General features: G+C 33.7%; 1 protein-coding gene across 11 annotated transcripts in view; it reads right to left on the bottom strand.

Moving 5' to 3' along the window:
• Pde11 (Phosphodiesterase 11) overlaps positions 1-22,975 on the bottom strand; it is a 156,297-nt gene that overhangs the window by 37,112 nt on the left and 96,210 nt on the right. For all 11 annotated transcript variants that reach the window (XM_053754388.2, XM_053754384.2, XM_053754387.2 and 8 more), the window contains 2 exons: positions 19,286-19,460; positions 13,153-13,298 (listed from right to left, as the gene is read on the bottom strand). In XM_053754388.2, the coding sequence (XP_053610363.1) occupies positions 13,153-13,298; positions 19,286-19,460 (321 nt within the window). The remainder of the gene's footprint in view (positions 1-13,152; positions 13,299-19,285; positions 19,461-22,975) is intronic.

A 22,975-nucleotide genomic window follows, 5' to 3' on the forward strand; every position in this document is an offset into this window, starting at 1 on the left:
CGTCAACTATATTGCTACTATGCATAAACTTATCATAGGATATCTTGGTTTTAAAAATATTTACTTTTAATATTATGTTGTATGCTACAAAATGCTACATTAGTGAGAAAAGCATCTTATATGCATATAAGATGCTTTTCTTACCAACGTACCATTTTGTTGTAGAAAGCATCCCAAAAATTTCCACGAGAAAGATAGTAGTGCACATAAGTAGTTAAATGTACTTTTCTTACCAAGTTCAACCTACGTGTGTTAATATGTTTTTCGTGTTATATGGTTTAGTGCATTCTTTAAAAAAAAAAAAAAAATAAAGTCACTATGAAGTAAAAACATGGTTTATCTAATAAAAGGACTTACATTAATCAAATAGCAACATAAAAAATTACGTCAGCAAACCTTACTCTCAGAGACTGGTTTTAAGAGCCCACTCAATGTGGCAAACTCCTTTTGGTTCTATCATTTGCTCCCGAATCTTATAAAATAATTAATTTTTTTAAGAAAGATAAAGATAACAGACAGGATGAATGGATGAGATGGCATACAAAAAGAAAGGACTATGCTTAGCAGTATGCAGAAAATGAAATTTTGGAAAAAAGAGATTGATACTAAATTATAGTTTTGTTGACTTTAAAATAGATGTATGTTAAGATTACTCGACAGTTAGTGGAGAGAAGTGGTCTAATGCCGACTCCACTATTCGGATACATTGCTGGTTTTCGTTGCGGTAAATAAAATATTCATACAAACTACGCAATTTATGGGTGCTTAATATCTATGCATTCGCGTCGGCATTTATCAGAGTTTGGCGATAGCCTACATAAAGTTTCATGAGGAAAATATTTATGGGTAAAAATGTCGCCAAAACAGCAGTGCCGTTGGGAATACATCTTGAAACTCAATAAAATCCCTCAGACGAGAGCCTAAGTGTCGGCTACACATGTAACTTCGTTTGTACTTACACTGAAATAAGATAACTGGATGTGCGTCATAATGGAAACTCGTTTAGTACAGTCAACATGTAAAGTTATATCGCACGATCTTTATGCGGTGATAATAGCGGTGAATTCGGAATGAACTTGGGTGACGTGGCGTTGCGTTGGCTGTAGGTACGTACGACGCGTGTCACCATGCCAATGTTATTGCATATTTTCGAAAAGGACGCTTCTATACGGAATGACACTGTTAATGTGTTAGTAATTCCGAGTAAAATTTTATTAAAATACCGGAATGTAATACAATCTGTGCCTATTTTATTGATTGAATGGCGACAAAAGATTAGAACGTTACACAGAACAAATATTGTATTAACTAAGATCATTAATTAATGTATATCTTTGAACATCCTATTTGGTTGGGTAGATTGATACAATGCTAATTCAATTTATCTATCCCTTGACTAATAACATTATATCACTTCGACGCTGTTGAGGGGACGTCAGTGTATTTGCAAAATCCACTTACTGCCTAAAATTTCATCCTAAACTTTTATTTAGTTAGTTACCTCAAAATATTTTATGTCGATAACATTCAAAGACTTTTTTTTAGAAGTGAAGCAATTAGCTATGGAGTGAGAGCAATGGAAGGACAATAAAAGCCTGCTCCATACTATCGCCGAACTCGGACAAACACCGAATGCATGAACATTGCATAGTTTGTATGAGTGCTTTTATTTATCGAAAGGAAAAATGCCGAACTCGCTAAGTTCGGCGAACTAGACAGCGGTAGTGGTGGAGTCAGCATTAAATTTAGTCGATGATGATCTGTATGTGTTTTATGAATGAATAATGCATGTATCTGTGATAACGAGTATATTCCTAGGGCCACTATGACACCCACGAGAGGTTTTAGATTGGTCCTAATCTAGAACGGTCTCAATTTATTTTTATCTAAATAATTCTATCCTTTGTAAAATAAATAGCATTTTGCTAGATTTTGTTCACTTTTAAATATGATAAACTCTTGTATATCACACATTTCTCGGTAAAACAACAAAAACAGAAAAGTATTTGTCTAAATAGTGAGCCAGTAATTACTAAGCTCAACTTGACTAAAGGTCCTGTGATAGTATCACAAAATCCAGGCTTGCGACATGAAATGAGTGTATTTTATAGGTCGTGCCATGTGGACTAATGGTCTGTTTACATTTCTTAGGCATGAAAAAACAATTTGTAGAAAAATGCAAAAATTGAGTTTGTGGAACTGTGTTTATTGCAGTTTCTGCCATCAGATGAAATGCCGTAATTTGCTATTCATTAATTAAAATGCAATATTTGTGATTGTATAAGGTTTAACAGTTTTATCATATCATCAATGTCGAAGAAGACAATGTCGTTTAGATCGGTGCCTAAAGTGAAATACATCGTAACTATTTATTTAGGCAAAATAAAGTTCTAAGTAAGGCTTATATCATTAGTTAAATTCAAAAAATGCCATTAAATACATTGCCGTAATTAGGGTCTGTAGTAGGTACTAAATAGAATAATTATTCGGAGGGTAGTAAACACGACGTGAATGAGCAAGCAACGGTCACGGCTTCGCAAACTTTCCCCGGTTGCCGGATCCCTCGCGATCCCCTCATTCCGTTATGATTGCCGCGGATCCCGGGCTTTGTCCCTTCCCCCTTCCATGTCTTGACCTTGGCCCTGAGGAGTGGCATTGGCATTCGAAGTACGGTATTCGCAGTTCTGCGACTCCTGTTATTATTGCAACCATTTTTTTTAGTTTTTAAAATCGTTGATTGATTTATCTCTCCCATCGATTTATGTTCACTCGGTTAAACTCGGGGTCAGCGTAAAAAAATGAAGTATTCCTCTAAGCGCACTTGTTTTGAAGAATATTTTTGTTGCGCTTTGAACCGTACCAAGAAAAGTGCGCTTCGAGGAATACAAAAAATATCAACATTTCGTTCTTCGAAGCGCGAATATTTAAAAATAAAATAAGGAAGACCATGAAGTAATACATTATAAGAATAACTTAAAATTTGGAAGTTTTAATCATCTGCACGGCTAACTTAAATCCTTCATGGGAACAATAACATTATTGTTGCTTATCAGCTACCTAGGCTTGTCTCTACGCCACCTTTTACGACATTCACGAAAGGATATAGAGTGGATTGGCCTATTCGAGGGCGGACCCACCCGCCACAATAATTCGCAATGAAAATTACTCTCCAAATAACCGCGTTTAAGTAACATTTCATGTGCGCGAACCAAATTTTAATTACGAACAATACGTCTAACATTACCTATATGCGAATTTGTAAAATTTTCCATTTGTCTTTGCACTATATTGCAACTTCTTTATGCATTTATTTATACACAAACATATAAATAAATATTACAGGTAATAAATATTATTCAATAAATAATATAAGTCTAAGTTACTTTAGACGCCATTTTCTCTAAACGGCGCGCAGATCTAACAATAACAAAATGTTTTCATCAGTATGGTCGATATTTTTCCTGAAAGCTAATTTATATAATGTAATGGAAATATTGGTATTTTATAGTATAATATAAGTATTATATTCCCAGCATTCAGAATATTTACTTAACTTATACAAAGGTCATTGCAGCCATAAATAACGTTAACATAACGAGCTTAGCAAACATGTCTTATAATTCTATCACAAAGCAATGACAATTTAGTCGGCGTATAAATCAAAGTCAAGATTTATTTATTTTCACAGAATTCAGAATAAGTCATCTAATCTAAGAAACAGACCCCATTGCTGCTTCGTACTCCGTTGCGATCGCATGCGCAATGCGCGATGCGCACGTCAATGTCAAAACCTATAGAAAAAAACGCAGCACGTATTTCCGCTCCGTTATTTTTTATAGGTTTTGACAGTGCACTGACGTACGTCGAATCATCATATAATTTCTACATTGCGTTGATTCGTCGACGGAGCGCAACGGAGCAACGGGTCCTCTAAGAAAGTTGTCAAGACTTTGAAGATATTAAATATTATTTAAAAAATATTGAATTACTGTTACTGGAATATGAGGATCTGTATTTTAATTCAGTAACCTTTCTTTTTGTTCCTTTTCCAAAAAAAAGGGATTGGGATTCTTGCATTTAAATGGAAATAAATATTTTCATAAATCAGTGTCGTCTTCAACATCTTGCGAGTTTGTCCAATAAAATACTTCTTCTTGAACCATTAAGTTTTTGGCCTCAGCTGGCTGGGACTGGGACCAAACTACATATAACATTCGCAATTTTAATATTATATTGAAAGTAAGTACACTTTCTTCGATTCTTATTCCAGTATCAACAATTTTGTTCGAAATAGAACAAGTTATTTAGTCGCTGTATCAACAACAAGCATTAATTAAGAAATGTCATAGTTTGGAGTATTCTAAAATATTTTTGAAGAAGGGTGTATTATTATATCTGGAAGACTGTTTGGGGCATAACACGAACTCTCAAACTCATTTTGGGCTAGGTAAGTAAATATGTGTGATTTATTTATTATTTACAGGGATATCGCCGCCTTTGACACAACGTATCTAATTCATTGTTATGCGTAAAACATACTTTAATTCTCCTTGTTATGTATACTATGTAACTAATTTGTGCAATGAAGTATTATTGTATTAGGAAATATGTCTGCTATTTCTTATTTATCTGCTATTTTTCTAACGTTCTACATATTTTCCTGAATCATGATACAGAGGTACAAGTTAATGTTCGATACATTTTCATGCGTCATTAATTTAGATTTAGCCAAAACTATGTACAGTCGACAGCACACCAACCAACGCAAATTCATTGCGAATTCGCCTCAGAGTTCTATTCCGAGTAACTTGACGTGCTGTCGACTGTACAACCGACATATTTAAAACTGATTCCAATAAAAAAATTACAGAGTGTCGTTAAACTCAACCGAGAAGATTTGAGGAAAGGCCGAAAAAGAAAATCAATGTATCAAACTATTTCTCAGTAGTATTGTAATTTTGTCTATAATGTTACAGTAATTCAACAAATTAATATTTACACGAAATAGGCGGTTTAACAATATAGATACGTAGTATGCAAATCAAAAATATTAAAAAAGGGTTTTTAAACAAAAAAAATACTCCTCTGCCCAAAACAGCACATTGCCATTTATTTTACGTGAATGGGGCGTGTGACCTGACAGTGACCGTGAACATGTACAGTCGCATGTCAAATTAACCTGCCTGGATCTTTATGCAGTGGGTATAACGCATATTTTGCAATGAATTTGAGACGCTTGATGTGCTCTTGACTGTACTACAGTTTGTTTAACTAATGCTCACTCTGGATATAGTATATCTATACTATACTATCATAATATTGCTCCGAGTTTATAATAACAGAGTCGCAGACGTCGACTTAAATGGGTTTAACTCGGTTTTGCAAGAGCGTCATATATGTAATGTAGGTTTAATAAACGTGGAGTGATCGATGGTTATGATTGCATTTGTAAGTTTAAAGTCAATTGATAGTAGGAAATATTATTATGCCTAAGAAGACACGATAGAAGAAAACATAAATCGAAGATTATCTTCGAAGAAACAATTAACAATCGAGTAACTAAAAATGCATTATCACGCAGCACCTCCTCCGGGTCATCCACCTATTTGCATTGTATCCAAGTAGTGTATCATGCTTAGAACTATATCGATTTTAGTTTTATGGTGTCATGCATGGCCCTCTTTATCCATCCTTAACTAGGTGTGGACATTAAAACGGCTGTTGATAATATAATGCTTACGTAAAATACATACATGAACCCTAGTGACCTATCCTGGCTTTAAAATGAAAAGTAGACCGGAGGCGGGTAAATAGTTAAAGTTTAGTACCCATAAAACTGCTCTACAGCAGCTAGAAAATGTAAAGATGGAACTATTTATAGACTTCCAGAAGCAGGGAGAAGAGGATAAGGATATTGTATACTCGTACTTTTTTTATAGTTAAGGTATTATTTAAATTTACATAATTATGGTTGAGTGTTATGTCGTCACTCTCTTGTTTCTTTATGCGTGCGGTTTTGATCAAAACTGTTGATTTGTCAGTTGACCAGTGAAAGATTGTGCGTTTACGCTCGAGTTTAAAATCTTGTAAGGGAATAAAATTCTCTTGACAGAGTACCAGACGCCCATCCCGAAACGTTTGGAAAAAAGCGCCGTTTCTTTTAGATGTATGATCCTTACATATTAAAACAAATTCCTCTGTCGCGGTCGACTGTTGCGATAATCTCAAAATACTCTACTCCACGGATTTTTATGTGGTTTTTATCAATGATTGTGTGATTCCTGAGAAAGGTTTAGGTGTGTGATTTATTTTATAATTTTACCCGAACGAAACCGGGACGGGCCACTAGTGAAAATATAATTATCTTTAAAATTTTATGTACGAGTATAGTGTATTATTTTCCATTCCCTTTTATTACAACCCACGGGGATAGAGTAATTTGTGACTTGCGCAATATCTCACAAATTCCCAAACGTCATTTCATTACTCCTATAGGTATCGATCCGAAAATGATAAAAGTATCGTCGTATTTATTTATACGACAGAATGAAATAAATAACCATTCTAGGGAATTTTATTTTTATCGATGAAAAGTTTTAAATAATGTATTTAATTAATAGAATGGAAATTCTCATTTTGTTATGTTTCTCATTACATACAATATATCTTATACATTACTAGCTGCGTCCTGGATTTTCCCCCGTTGAGAATATATTATGTCACTTAGGAACAACGTAGGTATTTCGTATAAATTGCAGAAGAAAAAAATGTTTACCAAAAAATTATAGACGAATTTCTTTATAGCGCACAGGATGGGCGAAACAACATTTCTTCTTTTCCCTCAGTATCAACTGAGAGCACAATTAATTTGTACCTGCCTTACACCATCCGGCTTGTGCGGTGTACAATAAAGGCGGCTATGTGTAATGTGTATACGCGATGACAAAAGTGTTTATTTAATCTTAATGTGAAATTCGCATGTGAAATAATATGAATTTCATATAATAATTAAACATGGGCAAGAAAGTTTTTAAATAACGGTGCGTCGATTTTTATAATTTTATGTTTGGTAGCTTTTAAAAAGAGGAAACAGTGCGGCCCTTTTAAATACAATGTATAAGCGACTGGGACCACGGAATCATTACATTGTATACAACAAAGTAGCTTCCTGTTATACATGCTTAGATGCGGTCTTTTTAATACATAGTATGATTCCTGAGGAATGTTTAGGTATATAATTTATTATGATTTTACTAATAATAGTTTTCACTATTATTAGTAATATCATAATAAATTATATACCTAAACATTCCTCAGGAATAGGAGATTTCTCTCCTAACGACCCAATAGGATCACGTTGTCAGTGAGTACCTTGATACTGAAATGTCTATGCTGATACAAATATCAACATTACCACATGAAAGCGAAGCATACGAAAGTTCAAAAGTTATTCAGGTGGAGATTTATTAAATATACAATTCTTGAAACTATCGCAAACCTGTGATACTGTAAATTGCCAATAATAAATTAAATATTAGTATTCCAATGCTAATATCAGCCGTTAATCCATAAAAGATTAAAGTAGGTTAATTACATATTCCAAAGGCTTTATGCCCGACGTGCCTGGAATAGTTTACGAAAGTAATCGTTTTAATGAGCACATTTATGTTCGCAGTCGTAAAAGTCGATCACGAATTACGTTATGAAGTGATTGGTGTCACACATTACAAAACGGAATCATAAGAATTATCGAAACTGAAACGTTTCAGTCATACATGTCAGTGAATATGCCTCTCTCTACCCCCGCTACATAGCGTTAGAGCCCAGGATCCGCTCTCCTACATTTGTCTTTTTTACTTCGTACGGAAATTGTAGCCTATTAGTAAATTTAATTAGACCCCGAAAGGGTTACGATCAAACGAGGTTATAATTATGTGAAAGTGCATATTCATTTTCTAAAACCTTACAATGCTTTTGTTAAGCACTTATTTGAGAGCATTTGCCATCGACTGTACTAAAAGCATCCGACTTTTTCCCCTTTGTCATGGTCCAGTAATGAACAAGGAAAGACTTTGTAGGCTAAAACGTTTTGACGATATGAAAGATTTTTTGCATTGGATAAAGCAATAATAGATAGTGACATTTCTTTTCATTATACTTTATCTATAACGTCACGGTAATAGGTGACATGTTTCTTAACATTTGCGCATGTCAATAGAATATTGTTAGTACTGGTGTTTAAAACATTTTTTAATAAGACCAAGAACCAGTGTTCTAGAGTGTGGTTTAGCCCTACGATAGGACTATTCCATATCCTACAGAGGAGAAAGGTTAATTCATTGTCAGCAAGTAAAGAAGTTCATGTGTATTATTTATCATATTCTTGTGTAGGGTTGCTACATGCGTTTATTTGTTACATTCTAGTTATTTTACTATTGTACTCGTTTTCTATTCAGTTTTTCATTTACAAATTTTTATTAAGTAAATCAATCAATATTTTTTTTATTTGCGAATTATTTTAAGAAAAAATATTTTTACGAAGTGAGAAAGGCAGACATTAGTCTAGGCAGCTGATCGATCGAATGTTCTAGAGCATTTCAAGTAAGTATACCATCGTTGTCAAAAACTGGTGTCTCACCAATTTAAAGCCAATCAGAGATATCATGACATTTCAAGGACTTTACTTATTTATCTGTGGCTATAAATATTCTGTCAAAGTGTCACGTATTATGTCCACTTGGCGACCCGAAGATTGTTCCACTAAGTTTTCATAAATGAATTATGTAGCAGTGATTTCGTGGAAACCGTCGAAATGAAGGAATTTCAACACGAATTTGATTTACGGATCATCAAAGGGATTCATTACGTCATATTTTTGTAGTAAAAATGTAAAAAGGTCTACGAGTTTCGCTCACGGTCTGTGATTCCCTATAGGAATGATCAAAATATTTGAGGGCATTTGAAGTATGCTCAAAATCGGAACAAAAATGTAAATAAACTTATAATTAAAATTCTTACAAGATTCGTGGTAATGATAAGCACCGATGTATCTATTTAGGTTTATACTTCCATAACTTATATATAAAAATACTGAAGTACAGTTAACAGCATATTAAGCTAAATAATTGCTAATTCACCGCTATTGATGTTGTATTGAGTTCTTATGCATATTTGAGGTGGGCTTGACTGGACACACATAAATCTAGTTTATTTACAATCCAATCCCGGTTTATTAAGGAAATGTCCGGTCTGCATATTCATACATCTGTCTTTAAAACCCGTCCGTAAAACCCGTCCGTATATGCCAAATAGTGTAAGATTCTTTGCCACATTGTTAAATATATAATTGACGATCATACTGCATTGCGGCTGCGGCACAGTCGCCTATAAGTCGTAGTGCTAACTAATCTTCACACTACGAAACTTTCCAACGCGCTACAGTCTGAGATTCTTTTGATTTTTAGAGAGATACACATTATTTTCAAGTCTATAGCGCAAAGTTATTGACAACCTAGATAATTCTTAAAGAATTTTAAAAAAGAGATGATATTCAAAAACAGGAATCGCTCAGGTACGTGTAATTTATTGAGCATACTGACTCTTTAAATTAATTTCTAGATGTATACGACTGTTTAACAAGCTGTATTTTAATTATAATCCTACTATAACTATTACCTGATCCAGTATTTTTTCAGCATATATGAAGAATTCAATGTATAATAAAAGTAAGTGCTAATACCTAGTCCAATTTATCTATATCAAGATTTATATACGCATACATTTCCATGTTTTGCCGAACATCTGTTACAAGTAACCCAAGTCAAGGTCCTCACTACAAGATAACATATAAAAAGCCGAAATAACACGAAGGTCTGGCAATATTAGGGTTTACAACCCTACATATACAACGATTTACATTTATATTCCTTTGTGTATATTTGTTGGTGTTAATATATTTAAATCGATATATTTCAAAGTTATCGAAGCTAACAGCAAATTTGATAATTAAATTTGAAGCCCTTTCGGCCTAATTGCTTTTGGGCGCCTGCCGGTCAATAACCCGAATTGTAATAATTCCATATTCCAATAATGTCTGCAGTTGACGGGTAAGCCTCTTCCACAATGTACTTTTTTATAAAAAGAGTAAAATTGATAAGACTCATAAAAATATTTAGAATTTCCCAATACTTTAAACTATATACTCGAATTCATAATCGAGAATTTTATGTACAATATCTTTTATTCATTCATTACATATTGTTTAAGATTTTTTAAAGAATGGAGACTTATTGGAACCATACCACAACCGGAGAGCATGCAGCAGAAGACAGATGAGTAGGTATCTAGATGAAGTAAGTTTTGCCAGGATCGTGCCAAGAAGAAATCCCTAGCCTCTGCTGCTAAGTATGTAGGTACTATGGTGATTATCAATGTATTAGGTATTATTATGTCCATTCATTTAATAAAATAAAAACTATATACAGCCATTGTTTTACACGGTTTAAGCAACAAAATAATCCCTAAAAGTAAACAGAATAATGTAAAGTCACGTAGCCGTAATTTATCTCAAGTATAATTTCGCTAAGTACGACATTAAAACTTTATTGTCAAAGGGACTAAAAGTCTGATTAATTAGACACGCGTTTTAAGTATGAATCATCGCTTACGTAAATGGCTATTGTAATTCTAATACACAATAATCATTTATCATTTCGGGATAAACCTAAGACATTAATTAGTATATTTTATATTGTTATTTATTCCTCTTATTTTAGATCTTAAAATTGATTAATTTATGCCATATATGCGGCTATTAGAATAATTTATCAAATTAATATCAGTACTCTAATGGATATATCAATACCCCATCAAAACAGTTGCTAACTTGGAAAGAGCTGAAATATTCATTATAAAAAATATTTAATAATATTTAATTATTATATTCACACAGATTTCCCGAAATAATTGCGCAAAGGCAACTACATTATCGAAATTTTGACTCATAAATTTTCGACTTATTGCAAGAACTCATTGTGTTGCATACGAAGAAGAAACGAATACTTTTCTTCTAAGCCGGTAATGCTACGGACAACAGCTAGTTAGATGTTAATAAATAAGATAGATTTTATCTAATTTAGAATTATTCTAGTAACAGTTTCTGAATAAAATCTTTTTTATCTTATTTGGTAAAGTGGTTTTCCCCAATGCCGATTCAGTAATGTAAAATACTGGAAGTCCATGAGTGGGAAATGTGCAAATACGACCCTTACAGTGCAATACATTTCGATTACTGGTCGACTTGTCCTCGCCTTGGAGAGCAAATTTTCAGTCGCCTTTACCATTAAATTGAGCGAAATAAAGGTCTTTTCTGTCTTTAAAACTTTGAACACGATTTTCAATAGGTAGATAGGTGTACGCTTTTTTCTAAAACATGTAATATTATACTTTTATATTACCATAAGAAGTAATAAATCATTTTGCCCTGAAGTGTTTTGCAAGAAATTTTTTGTTCATACCTTTTTTTAAATTTGGTTGTAGAAAGAGGACGTTTAAACCGAAGGGAATATATGGATTGACGCTTTTAAAAAACAATTAAATATCACATAAAGTTGTTTATTCATTTAAACTTTATTGCATAACCTAAAAATTTAACAATACGTGGACTTTATGTTGATGTTAGCAATAACATTCTCAGTCACCAAACTGAAAACGGCAAAAAGGGTGGTGCTATAAAAAATTAAAACAAAAATATTTTTAATAATAAATTTAAGTAAAGTATTGTCGTTGTTACGGATAACCGTATAGCTCCACTAAACGGTCATGTTGTGGTCAATCGACCATTGCTTCCATTAAAGATAAGCAATGGATGTCGAAACACCGACAAGAAAACCGATAACGTGCTGCCGTTATGCATATAAAAAAATAACGAATATTTAATATTCCAAACATCACAACCTCGTGATAACATTGCCATTGTGTCGCAAACTTTGCCGCCTGCTACGTAATATCTCTCCTTTGAACAATAAAGAGATATTCAAAACAGATATTTGTAGTAAATAGTTACACTCAATACAAAGTGAATATTTATGTTGCCGATATTACTTTGATATATTTTCGACTGAAAGTAGCGAATGGTTTCACTTTTGCTTTAAACTAATGGTATCGTTATTGTAACTAATAATATACATTACTATATTTTGCCCGTGGCTTCGCCGGTATTAAGGAATCCATTTAGTAATAATATTTCGGGAACAATAATATAGAAAATAATAATAATACTCTCATAAACTTGCGAATTTGTCATGAAATTCTGTGTCAAATATAAATATTCTTTATAATTGCGTTAGGATTAGCGCTGAAAATTGGCGAGCAAATATCTAATGGGGAGGAAAAGTGACAATTTCTTCCGTCTGGCGTCGCTGCTTTCTATGTAAACAATGAAATACTCGGAGCATTATTGAAGAGCTCTCAAGATATTATTTCTGGAAATTAAGCAGCGATTATTTTTTAATTTTACTTTTTCTATTAGTGATTCATATAGTGTCGTAGGAAATTAAACATACTGTTATATGTTTGTGATATTAATGAGATAAAATACATTAATAAGTTGTTAAAAAATTAATAAAAGATTTTAATTTTATTACGTTAAATATAATTGTTAGTTTCCATCTGTATTCTCTCTGTCATCTTTCTTCATAGTCGTATTCCTCATGACTGAGGGTCGTAGTCATTACATGGAATGAAACACACGTAACAACTTTCTTGGCATTATTAATGTAGTGGTTTGCCATTGCCTTCTCCATTTCACACACAAGTTAATAATCAACAAGTGTGCAGGTTTCCTCACGATGTTTTTCCTTCACCGGAAGCAAGTGGTGGTCTATGAAAACTACTATAGGTACATGAGTCAGATTGGTATACAAACCCATGTGGCACGAGTAGGATTCGAACCTGGGACCTTTCGATCCACAGGCGGGCGTCTTAACCATTACACCACTACCGGTTCTGTCATCTTTGCGTGTTCTCGAATGCATCCGGAGATGCGACGCCAGGAAGCCAGGTACCAGTGTTAAAAATAAACCTCACAATTTATAAACATCTACACACCTAGTAACATTATTTATTATATTCTTCACATTTATGTAATCTTACCTTCCATTTTGAGGTTGAGGTGAAGCTACTTTCTCTCCTTGGACAAGGAACAAAGACCCACGATCAGCGTCGAGGAGAATTGATACGTTCTGCAGGATCTTGTGGCACAGTACTCGGACTTCAAGCTCGTTGCAGATGTCTTTTACCTGAACAAAGAACAATGTAGTTAAAATTGTGTATCTGCTTCTCATCTCCACCTGTTTCTGGTTGGGTTAGTGGCTGTGACGCCGCCAAGCCAGGAGTTCGGGTAAAAATAACCTTCAAATTTTGAATATTTATCAATAAAAGCGAAAACCGATCAGCCCTCCTCTAGGACAAGACAGGGACACACAGTGTCCCTTATTTGCCTTGTACGACATCCATGGCAAAATATACCCACCAGGGCGAACTCTCTAAGGACATCGTTGAGCCTGGGCTGATTTGAAATGTCATTGCAAATAAGATTTTCTGTAAATCCTTGTAGGAAGTAAGAGAAATCAGATTTGAAAGTGTGTAACATCTACGTGGGTGGTAGACGGATGTGGTGGGTTCCACTGGCGGTACGACTTGATTTACTATATGTTTATACTGCGAATCTGTCTAAAAACACTCCTTGTGATTGCGTAGGTAATGAGAGTTCTTGTTTTAAAGTAATAAATTGCTTGTTTGTTTAATTTAGCAACTGAATGATATGCCTTTAAAACTATGTAACAGATAATGACGCAGGTTTTTTAAATATACATATAAAGTGATTAAAGATAATTTTGGTGTATAATTTACTATGATTTTACCCAAGCAAAGTCGGGACGGACCGCCAGTATTTTATAAGAGGAAAATCACTCAAAATCATGTCCCTATAAAATATATGTTCGCTTGATTATTAACAATAAAACTTAAGTCTTAATTTTTTACTTGTCACTTCGCACGTCGCATGTAACAGGGGATTTGCTTAATTTGCGAATGCAATTTATCCACGTCCCTTCGATACCCACACAAAATGATTAATTATCTTCCATTTGGGTCGAACGTGACGCCTCTGCAATTTGAGGGTTAGCCACGTTGGTCTAAACCTCATTTGATTATCTGGATCAAGTTTATTCCTATGTTTATTATCTTAAAATTAAGCATTTCCTTTCCATACTCATTATTGTAATCTTTACCTTGAAACTTTGAACAGTGGGGGTCCAGTGGTTAAGACCGTCCGCCTGTGATCGAAAGGTCCCAGGTTCGAACTCTTGCCACATAACTTAGTACGGCAATCTGACTCATGTTTAGTAGTTTTCATTGGCCACCAAGTGGTGGTCAATGAAAACTACTAAACATGAGTGCTTACGGTAAAAGAAAACAAGAAGGGCGAACATGCATTCTGGTTAAAAAAATTCACCTGTGTGTGAAATGGAGAAGGCAATGCAAAGCACTTTCTATTACTGAGGGAATCGTTCTGTGTGTTTTATTTCACTTAATCATAAGCCATAAGGAATTACTGTAAGGAGGACTTTAAACCAAACGGTACCTTAAAACGTATAAATAATAAGATTAATTTCTGATTAAAATATCAAAAATAATTGTAGAATGAAATGATACTAATCACTCAAAGCGGTGCGATAAAATCTAAAAACGAAAAACCCAATTCGAACAAATTCTTGATTTGTTTTTATCAGTTGTTAAAAAGAATGTCACAAACAGACGTCAAGTGGCGTTATCTATCCACGAAAAGTAAGCTTAAAGTCCAAGAAAACAGTAATTGAAATTCAGAAGTTGTATGAACAGGGTGGAAACTTTATCCAGGGAGTACACAAACTCTTGGAATTAGGACAGCAAAAGACTAGACATTTTTGATCCAAGTCTAAGCCAGACAGGTCATGATAAATTTCTTCGCTGTTGGGTGCTATGTTTGAACATTTATAATTTGATCAGATAGGTCAATTTATCTATAGATTTGGTTTAAGTTAAGGGGTTGTATTCTATATACAACAAATACAATGTGAAATCAGGTCATAAATGATAGATTTTTATACTTTGTAAAATAGAGAGGCTTAATGCAAGCTGTAAAGATGATGTATGTTGTAATTGTAATATTCAAAATCAACAACTTAAAATATTATTTTCAATAGATATTTCCAAAAACGACACAAAAACAACGACAAAGTAAATAAATCGATGTGTCAGTAGGTGGCAATTGTTTGAAATCAATTAGTAAATGAATACTTCCACTAATTATACTCTAATTGATGAATTCCTGCTTCATCCTGAATGAGCTAAAGGTATATCAAACACGACGCAGAATTCAAAAGAGTATGCACTAAAAGATCCATCTGGATCCATATCTGTCGAAGACAGTACGTTATACTTAATGTAGGTTTTGTATAAAGTCTAAAGAATCTCGCGTGAAAATTATCTAAAGTTTTTGGATCTGGATTGAAAATATATGTATACGTAGAGAAAACATTATATTTTTAATTCAGTCATTTAAATTTTGTATGTATAATTTAGTACATATTACATACCGAAAAATTTAAAGAGATGATGTAACTCTTTGATATGTTCTTGGATTGCTTTATTTCCATAACGCAAAAAGTGTTGATACCATTCACAGTACATATATCCAGGAAAATGCTATTTCGCCTACGATTTTAGAAATCTAATTTTAGAATCAACATAACATCAACAAATCCTAAGTAAACGGCGCAATATAAGCATATGCGCGATGCTGAGATGTCTCTGTGTATGAAAGGTTAAGTTTATATTAGGTATCTGTGCTATGTAAGGTTAGACAGGCTTCTGCTTCTTGGCTATATTGGAAAAAGATGAGAACATATCAAACAATATACTGAAACCATTTTCACTTATGCTAACTAAACATTTACAATATCATATTGATTTAGTAAATATGGTGAAGATATTTTTCTAATCTACTTACAGATTATTTAGTGAAAGGGCAAACTTTGTATGCCTATATTCCCAAGAAACGAAGCCCTGAAGAATGTTATAATTTTTTATTCATGTGATCACATCAAATCAATGAGAATTAATTCAGGGTCGCCATGTTTGCCGCGCGGTTGCCTTTGAACACTTTTATCATTACAGTAATATATCTGGATAGATATTTCACATTTATTGCTACACTACAACATGTACTGCGTTCATCTATATATCTTGCTATAACAATTATAGTAAAACAGAAGTCCTACCAAGAAACATACAAAAATGTAGCACGTTACTAACGTCCACATGTTGTCTCTTTTTCCCATGTTGTGTACGCATCATGTGAAAAAAAGAGAGAACATGTGGCGCAATGACGTGCTACGTGTTTTATGACTCATGGTAGCCCTCCAGTATACCTAGATCTAGCCTCAAGACTGTAGGTCAAGATAAATGCCCCTGCAGCAAACAAGTGTCGTCACTGTATACGCCATGAATATGAAAGGCACGCACCGTGCATGATATAGGTCTAGTCAAGGTCACACGAGAAACCGCATGGTACTAGCAACTCCACAGTTTCTATTTAATTCTTGTACACTTGTCTTAAATAGTATGGGAACATTTTGTTTACTTTCTGAAACTAATGATAAACCATATTTGGGTCTATCCCAAAAGTGATATGATATTCGACAAATGTGGCGTAAATAATACTCAGCTTCCAGAGTATCCAATCAAATCTCAAAAAAATCATCTTTCTTTCAACAGTTACTCAATTTGTGAAATGTACTGACACTGAAAAAATTGTTCTAAGTGTCGTTATAACGCCTGAAAAAAGTTAATAATGTTCGTGCCTAAATGAGATCAAATAAGCAAAAAAGCTTGAACAATGTAATTAAACAATTCTACAAATAAAAGAGAAAATACTTTTCTTCAAAAATATTTTTTGACAAAAGGAAAATAAATTATTACTGGGAATTGTTGGTCCCCAAACAAATATTCGTCTTTAGGGAAATACAGTTTATATTTTGCACAAAGGCAAACGTGGCGCGGCTAGTGGTAACAAAAACATAGTTTATTCAGGCCCATAAGGGAGAAAGATGTAAAAGATTTTTTGTAAATGTATAGCCTTAGGGCTAAAAATATTGCTGTCAGAGCTCTGAAACTCAGGAGAAATCAATGTCCAATTAATTGGACGTCGTACATACATTATTTCCACATTTAAATGTGGAAATAATGTATGTACGAAAATTGTTTGAATCTCTTAGGAATATTGGATTCCCATGACTTAGTCATAAGTAACACTAAACGACGAACTACATACATTAATGAATAAAATATTGCATGATCATCATACGAGTATCGAGAGTCAAAATAAAGACTCGGAATACTATCAAATCGATTCCTTCAATATCTCATTATCCAATGTCAAAGGCCAAAGTCAAGGTCCTTGGCCTTACTGGCAGAATAAGAATGGCCTTGATTAGTTGGGTGACATCTTGGGAGAAGGATAAATGTGTGTCCTAATTTTCTGAACACTCAGGATTAATAACTTAATCCAATCCAATAGGTCTGAACAGCGGAGTAATTAAATAGAAAGAAAGAGATAATGAATATTACAAAATAAAAAAAAAATTTGCTCATATTCTGTAAATAGGATTTTTTAAAATCATAATTGATTTTTATAAACTTTAATTGAAATCTAAATCGTCTAAACCTCGCGTGGGCTGGTTAACGAAGAACGACGTAGATTTCCTATGGGATTTTTTGTTCAGGTGACGCGTCACTTATTATATCTTTAAGCTTAATTAAAATAACAATCGAGTAACTTGAAAGATCTTTGCATCGAAACAAAAGACCAGAATTTTATTCAGAATACGCATTGTCAATCGGCACCCGATTCATATCGTTCAAGAATCGATAAATACAACAACGACCTCGTTGACAAAACGTGACATCACTATGTATTCACTCAACTAAATTGACTCAGTGCATTCTGACTTCAGAACTAGGGTATTGCATTATTCAATAAATAAGTGTCGATTAATGTCAATGATTGTCAATAAACTCATCAAAATCTTGATAAAAAACGTACCAGTTGTGCAAATCTGATTGTTAAACCATAACGTTAGTAATTTTTGAATGAGATGACGAATTTAAATATTATGAGTGTGACTATACATATATATTTCGAGTTGGTTTTATTGTGTAGTTCAAAAAGTTATCATCGGAAACATACTCTTACTCTACTCGGAAACATAATCGTTTCTAATAATTGTAAAGTTTCTAATAGTTGTCAACCCTTCTTGGGAATGCTATTTTTGCCTGCCAGCTGTCTAAGTTATGTGTCGTTCGGACGGGAGGAATTACATATCCTCCCGTCCTATTGTAGGTCGGAACCACACGCGACAGTCATCGGCCACATACATTGTCACAATATAGGCCCTCAGTAGTTTATTAATATTAGCAACACGCTTTGTCAAAACTTGACAATTCCATATTCCCGTCACATTCTGACAGTATTAATATTCATGACATGTCAGAGAAACTCTTTACGTCTACCAACCCTAATTGATCATGACCTTTATGCCGGACAAAGAACGCTCTGTAACAAAGTTTATGAACCCTTTTAAGTTGGTATTGGAGTCCGCAAAAACTACTCAAAGGGTAGCAAAAACACAAACAGCATTACATTGTAATACAAAAAAGGAAGCAATGTATTAATAGAATATCAACCTCTGTGTGAAGAATATGACACAAAAAACTCCTTTATTAATTAATTAACAAAAATTTCGGCAACTTGAATAAAAACTTACACATCGATAAGAAATAAGCGTTACACAAGATAATCGTCTATTTCTTGAGAATGAGGGTTGTGGTGAGTGTTATTGAATGTAACACACACAACGACAATAGTGCCATCTCCATTTTACATACCCTCCAATAAATCATTAACTTGAGTGTATATTTCTAGAGATATTTCCTTCGCCGGATATGAGTAGTGGATTATTAAAACTAATAAATAAGTGGATTTAAAGTTATAAATTATACCAACTCATGTGGCACGAGCAGGATTCTAATCTGGGGCCTTCTTAACCGATAGCCTTCTTATCGATAAGGTAATGGTTGTGGGTGTATTATGCCCATTTCTGTGTTTGTGTTCATCGGACCCGAGATACAAGCTTAGTACTTAATGTGAGCCGTTGGGTGTTATCGATTTTATTTAATGACTCACTAATTCGAATATAAGCTCCTTTTCATCCAGCTGCCTCAGCTCGTGTCGCGACCGTCTCTGCGGCCTGGACGGCGTGGCGTGTGGCTGGTCTCCCAGGAAGGTGGGAGTGCCGTCCACGGTCGTCACCAGGGGCTTGAGGAGACCCCCTCGTTCGAATTCGTGCGCTGAGATCTTCCTGTCACAATGCAAAAAGCTAAATTAATGTCGCATTCAGAACAAAAGTCCTGTAGAACCTAAACTCATAGTATGTATGGTCATTGGTCATATAATTATGTAAAAAGAGAGGGGGGGCAGGGGAAATAAATAGGTATATCTAATAAACCAATAATAATTAAACAAAAATATAATTAATAAATGCTGTACTTTTGTCTAAATGTGAAAAATGTTAATGTGTGTAATTCTGAAAAACAATAATTTAGAGACATTCCGTTAGCACAGCCATAGCGCAGCATTTTGAATCCCACAGATTCGAATTTCACCTACCTACACGGTTCCATTGAGCGCACCGGTTAACATTTTTCTATTGCGATTCGAGAAATCTTTCTGACGTAAAATCAAAAATATAGATTGGAAAAAGACTTATAGGCTCTTTAAAACCGAAGACCTCCAGACTTGAAACCCATGTCCAAACCAGTTTAAATGGTGACACTAGGTGAATGGTGACTTCGAGAAAAAGCAATTTAAGTTTGAAATTAGACCTATGGCCTAGTTAAAGTCCATATAAATTGGCGTGATATTATATGTATGTTGTTTAATTTTATTATTTTTATCATGTTATTTGCATGCAACTGTTGGTGAAATATGTGACGGCTAGGAGTAATCGCCTGTGATCAACTGCACCTAGGTGCTGCGATTCGAGTTTAATGTCTTACGAATTAGTGATTTATTACTTGAATAAATAATACTTCAGAATGACTAGAGTACCTACTATTAGGCTAAAACTCATAACTCATAACCGTCTTAAGAACTATTAAACATTGTATTATGCTGTTACCTTATAACTATAGAAGGGACAGTAACACAAAATACTTTTTTGAATCAATCAAATTGACCTAACATAACGACACTGACAATTCTTTGATGGCAAAAAATAAAATATAAAGTTTTAATACTTTGTTTACAAGATACATAATTACGTACGTAATATTTTCAACAAAGAATATCTGAATTAATTAAGAAAGCAACGTCGCAAGAGGATAAAGTGAGTGGGTTGTGCCGACGTCGGACGTTATGACTTGCAGAATTCTAAATTAAAACTAATATGCTTACGTTGTGCAAAGTAATGCAAGCGTAATAAAGGAAAAAATTCATGCAACTTACACTACGTAAATCCAATAAACAAAACTGACTTTAACTTGTATACCTATTCTAAAATTAATTTCTTTCGAAATTTCTTTTTAGCAGTGGTCGTTCTGCAATGGTCGTTTTAGTACTGAGATTTATCGAGTCATATAAATTTCCTGTGAGTAAGTATACACTTAATCAAAATCTCTGTACCCTTACATATTATACAAAATCATCCGCCTTCTGTCTGTCTTTCTAGTCGCGATTAACTCAACAACAAGAAGGAGAAGATAATTAAATAGTCTAAACAAGTTAATTTCAGAAGCAGCTTAGTTTCAGTATGGATTCATTAACTGAACTAACTTCAGTATTCTGGCTAGAAATTCTCTGCTGTGCGCATATGTTATAATTATTTCTGCGTCGTAATCTAAACGGTACAGCTCTTTAGTGTATAATTAGATATGTAAAATATAGGTATAAGTTTGAAAATTGCTCCGGTAGTAAATAATAAATAGGTTAAAAATATAGAGGCAATACGGTTTGAGCGTGTAATGTGCACGGACGCGACAAAAAACGCGATAAATAGAGAGAAAGAGAAAAAAGACGGAAGAACGCACTATTTTCAACTTCCTTTCGGTCTTCCGCTTCCTCCGTAAAAATTGTACGATAGAAAATATTATGCTTAAGAAAATAAAAACTAAATTAAACATTTAAGCCCGGACTCTGAAGTTGTTGGTTCTTCTCATCTCTAGAAAAGAGCTGACGGTTTCCAAACATACTCGTAGCTTGAACACTCGCGATTAAATTTTCTTATAATAAAAAAAACTAGATTAAAATGGGTGCAGTCGTTCGGCTTCTATGATGACACAGACAGACATACAGATATATTGAAACAACTTACAACCCCCGACGACACAAGTTCTGTCGTCGGGGGATAAAAAAATGCGCCAGTTTCATTTAAAATGGTATTTGGTATGAAATATGCATAAGTAAACATTCAAAGTTGAAAACACCCTAATTGGTACAAGGAAGAGATAAAAGCGCATAGCAACAAACATAAATATACTAACAATAGGCACTTAACTCTCTCTACGTGACTTATCAAGTTTGCAAACCTTGGGTAGCCGGACATAGAAATAAAACAAATGCAGAAGAGGCAATCCCATTATATCTTTACTATATAAAGATAAACAAAAGAACTATTTTGTGCTTGCTTAAATCAGAATAAGAAATATAGTTTCTAAGTATGATAAATTGAATACTATAAGAACAAAGGCTTTAACAATTTATAAGTTAGTTAAACATTGTTGTTAAAATTGTTGTGTTTAGTAGAGCCAGTGTGATTTCAGTATACTACTTCTAATGCAGGTGCAGGTAACCACTTACTATTAGATTGGCTACATATACTATATTTATATATATATTGGCTATATATACTGTTTATATGTGTAGGTAATGTAAAAACATGTCTATTCAAGATGAAGATACACCAATTTGATATACTCCTTCTATATCTATTTAGTTCAATGTAACAGCAATCGTAGGCGAGTAAAATTTTATGCTTATCGGAGTTTGTGGTCTCGTGAGAAAACTTTTTACTAACTTTCAAGATAATGAAGGAAGAAGAGCCAAGTTAAGGTGATTTTTATGTCAAAGGATATTTCATCCCTTTGTGCGCCACGACACGATAAAGACACGAAAGTTTTCGACCTTTCCCTAACTCAAAAGAAACAAGACGCAACGAATACTATGATGAAATAAAATGGAATACTATGATGAACTTGTGCAACCAAACGAACAAGAGAACATGAATAAAAGATCAGAATTTTAATCAAAAAATTTATTTAAAAAATAGAGAAAAGGTAAAATACAAGTTGAAAGTTTCACGATAAAACGATCTGATAATCCGAATCGTAAAGCGAAGTCGTAAAATTGTTTATGCCACACTTTCAGACAGCAATTTCCTAAGAGTATTTCCACACTTTCGTTTTAATGCAACAGAGGATTTAACTAAATGAACTGTGAGCTAAAAAAGCTTGGTACACACCTCATTCAAAATTCGGACCGCTTACGGAAAATTTGTTGCCGACTATCTTTTAATATTCTTGATTCTACCTACATGATGGAATACAATATTTAAAGAGCTGCCTTCCTTGTGACTAGTTTTGACTCTTAATACCAAGGGACGTCAGTCTGACAACCTTTTAATATCCTTTTAGCTTCGATGCGTAGCGACCTCTTGAATAGCGTAGTTTAGCCAACTATTTCTATTATTTATTTATTTATTTACTTATATTAACTTCTTAGTAACTTCCTCTAATAACGTGTATGTGTACTTTTAAATTTTCTAGGGTAGTTATGTTACGAATCTATTTCAAAATAACTTTTGTATTTATATTATTTATC

Source organism: Plodia interpunctella, chromosome 14 (genome assembly GCF_027563975.2).
Source record: "Plodia interpunctella isolate USDA-ARS_2022_Savannah chromosome 14, ilPloInte3.2, whole genome shotgun sequence".
In the NCBI taxonomy this organism is placed as follows: domain Eukaryota; kingdom Metazoa; phylum Arthropoda; class Insecta; order Lepidoptera; family Pyralidae; genus Plodia; species Plodia interpunctella.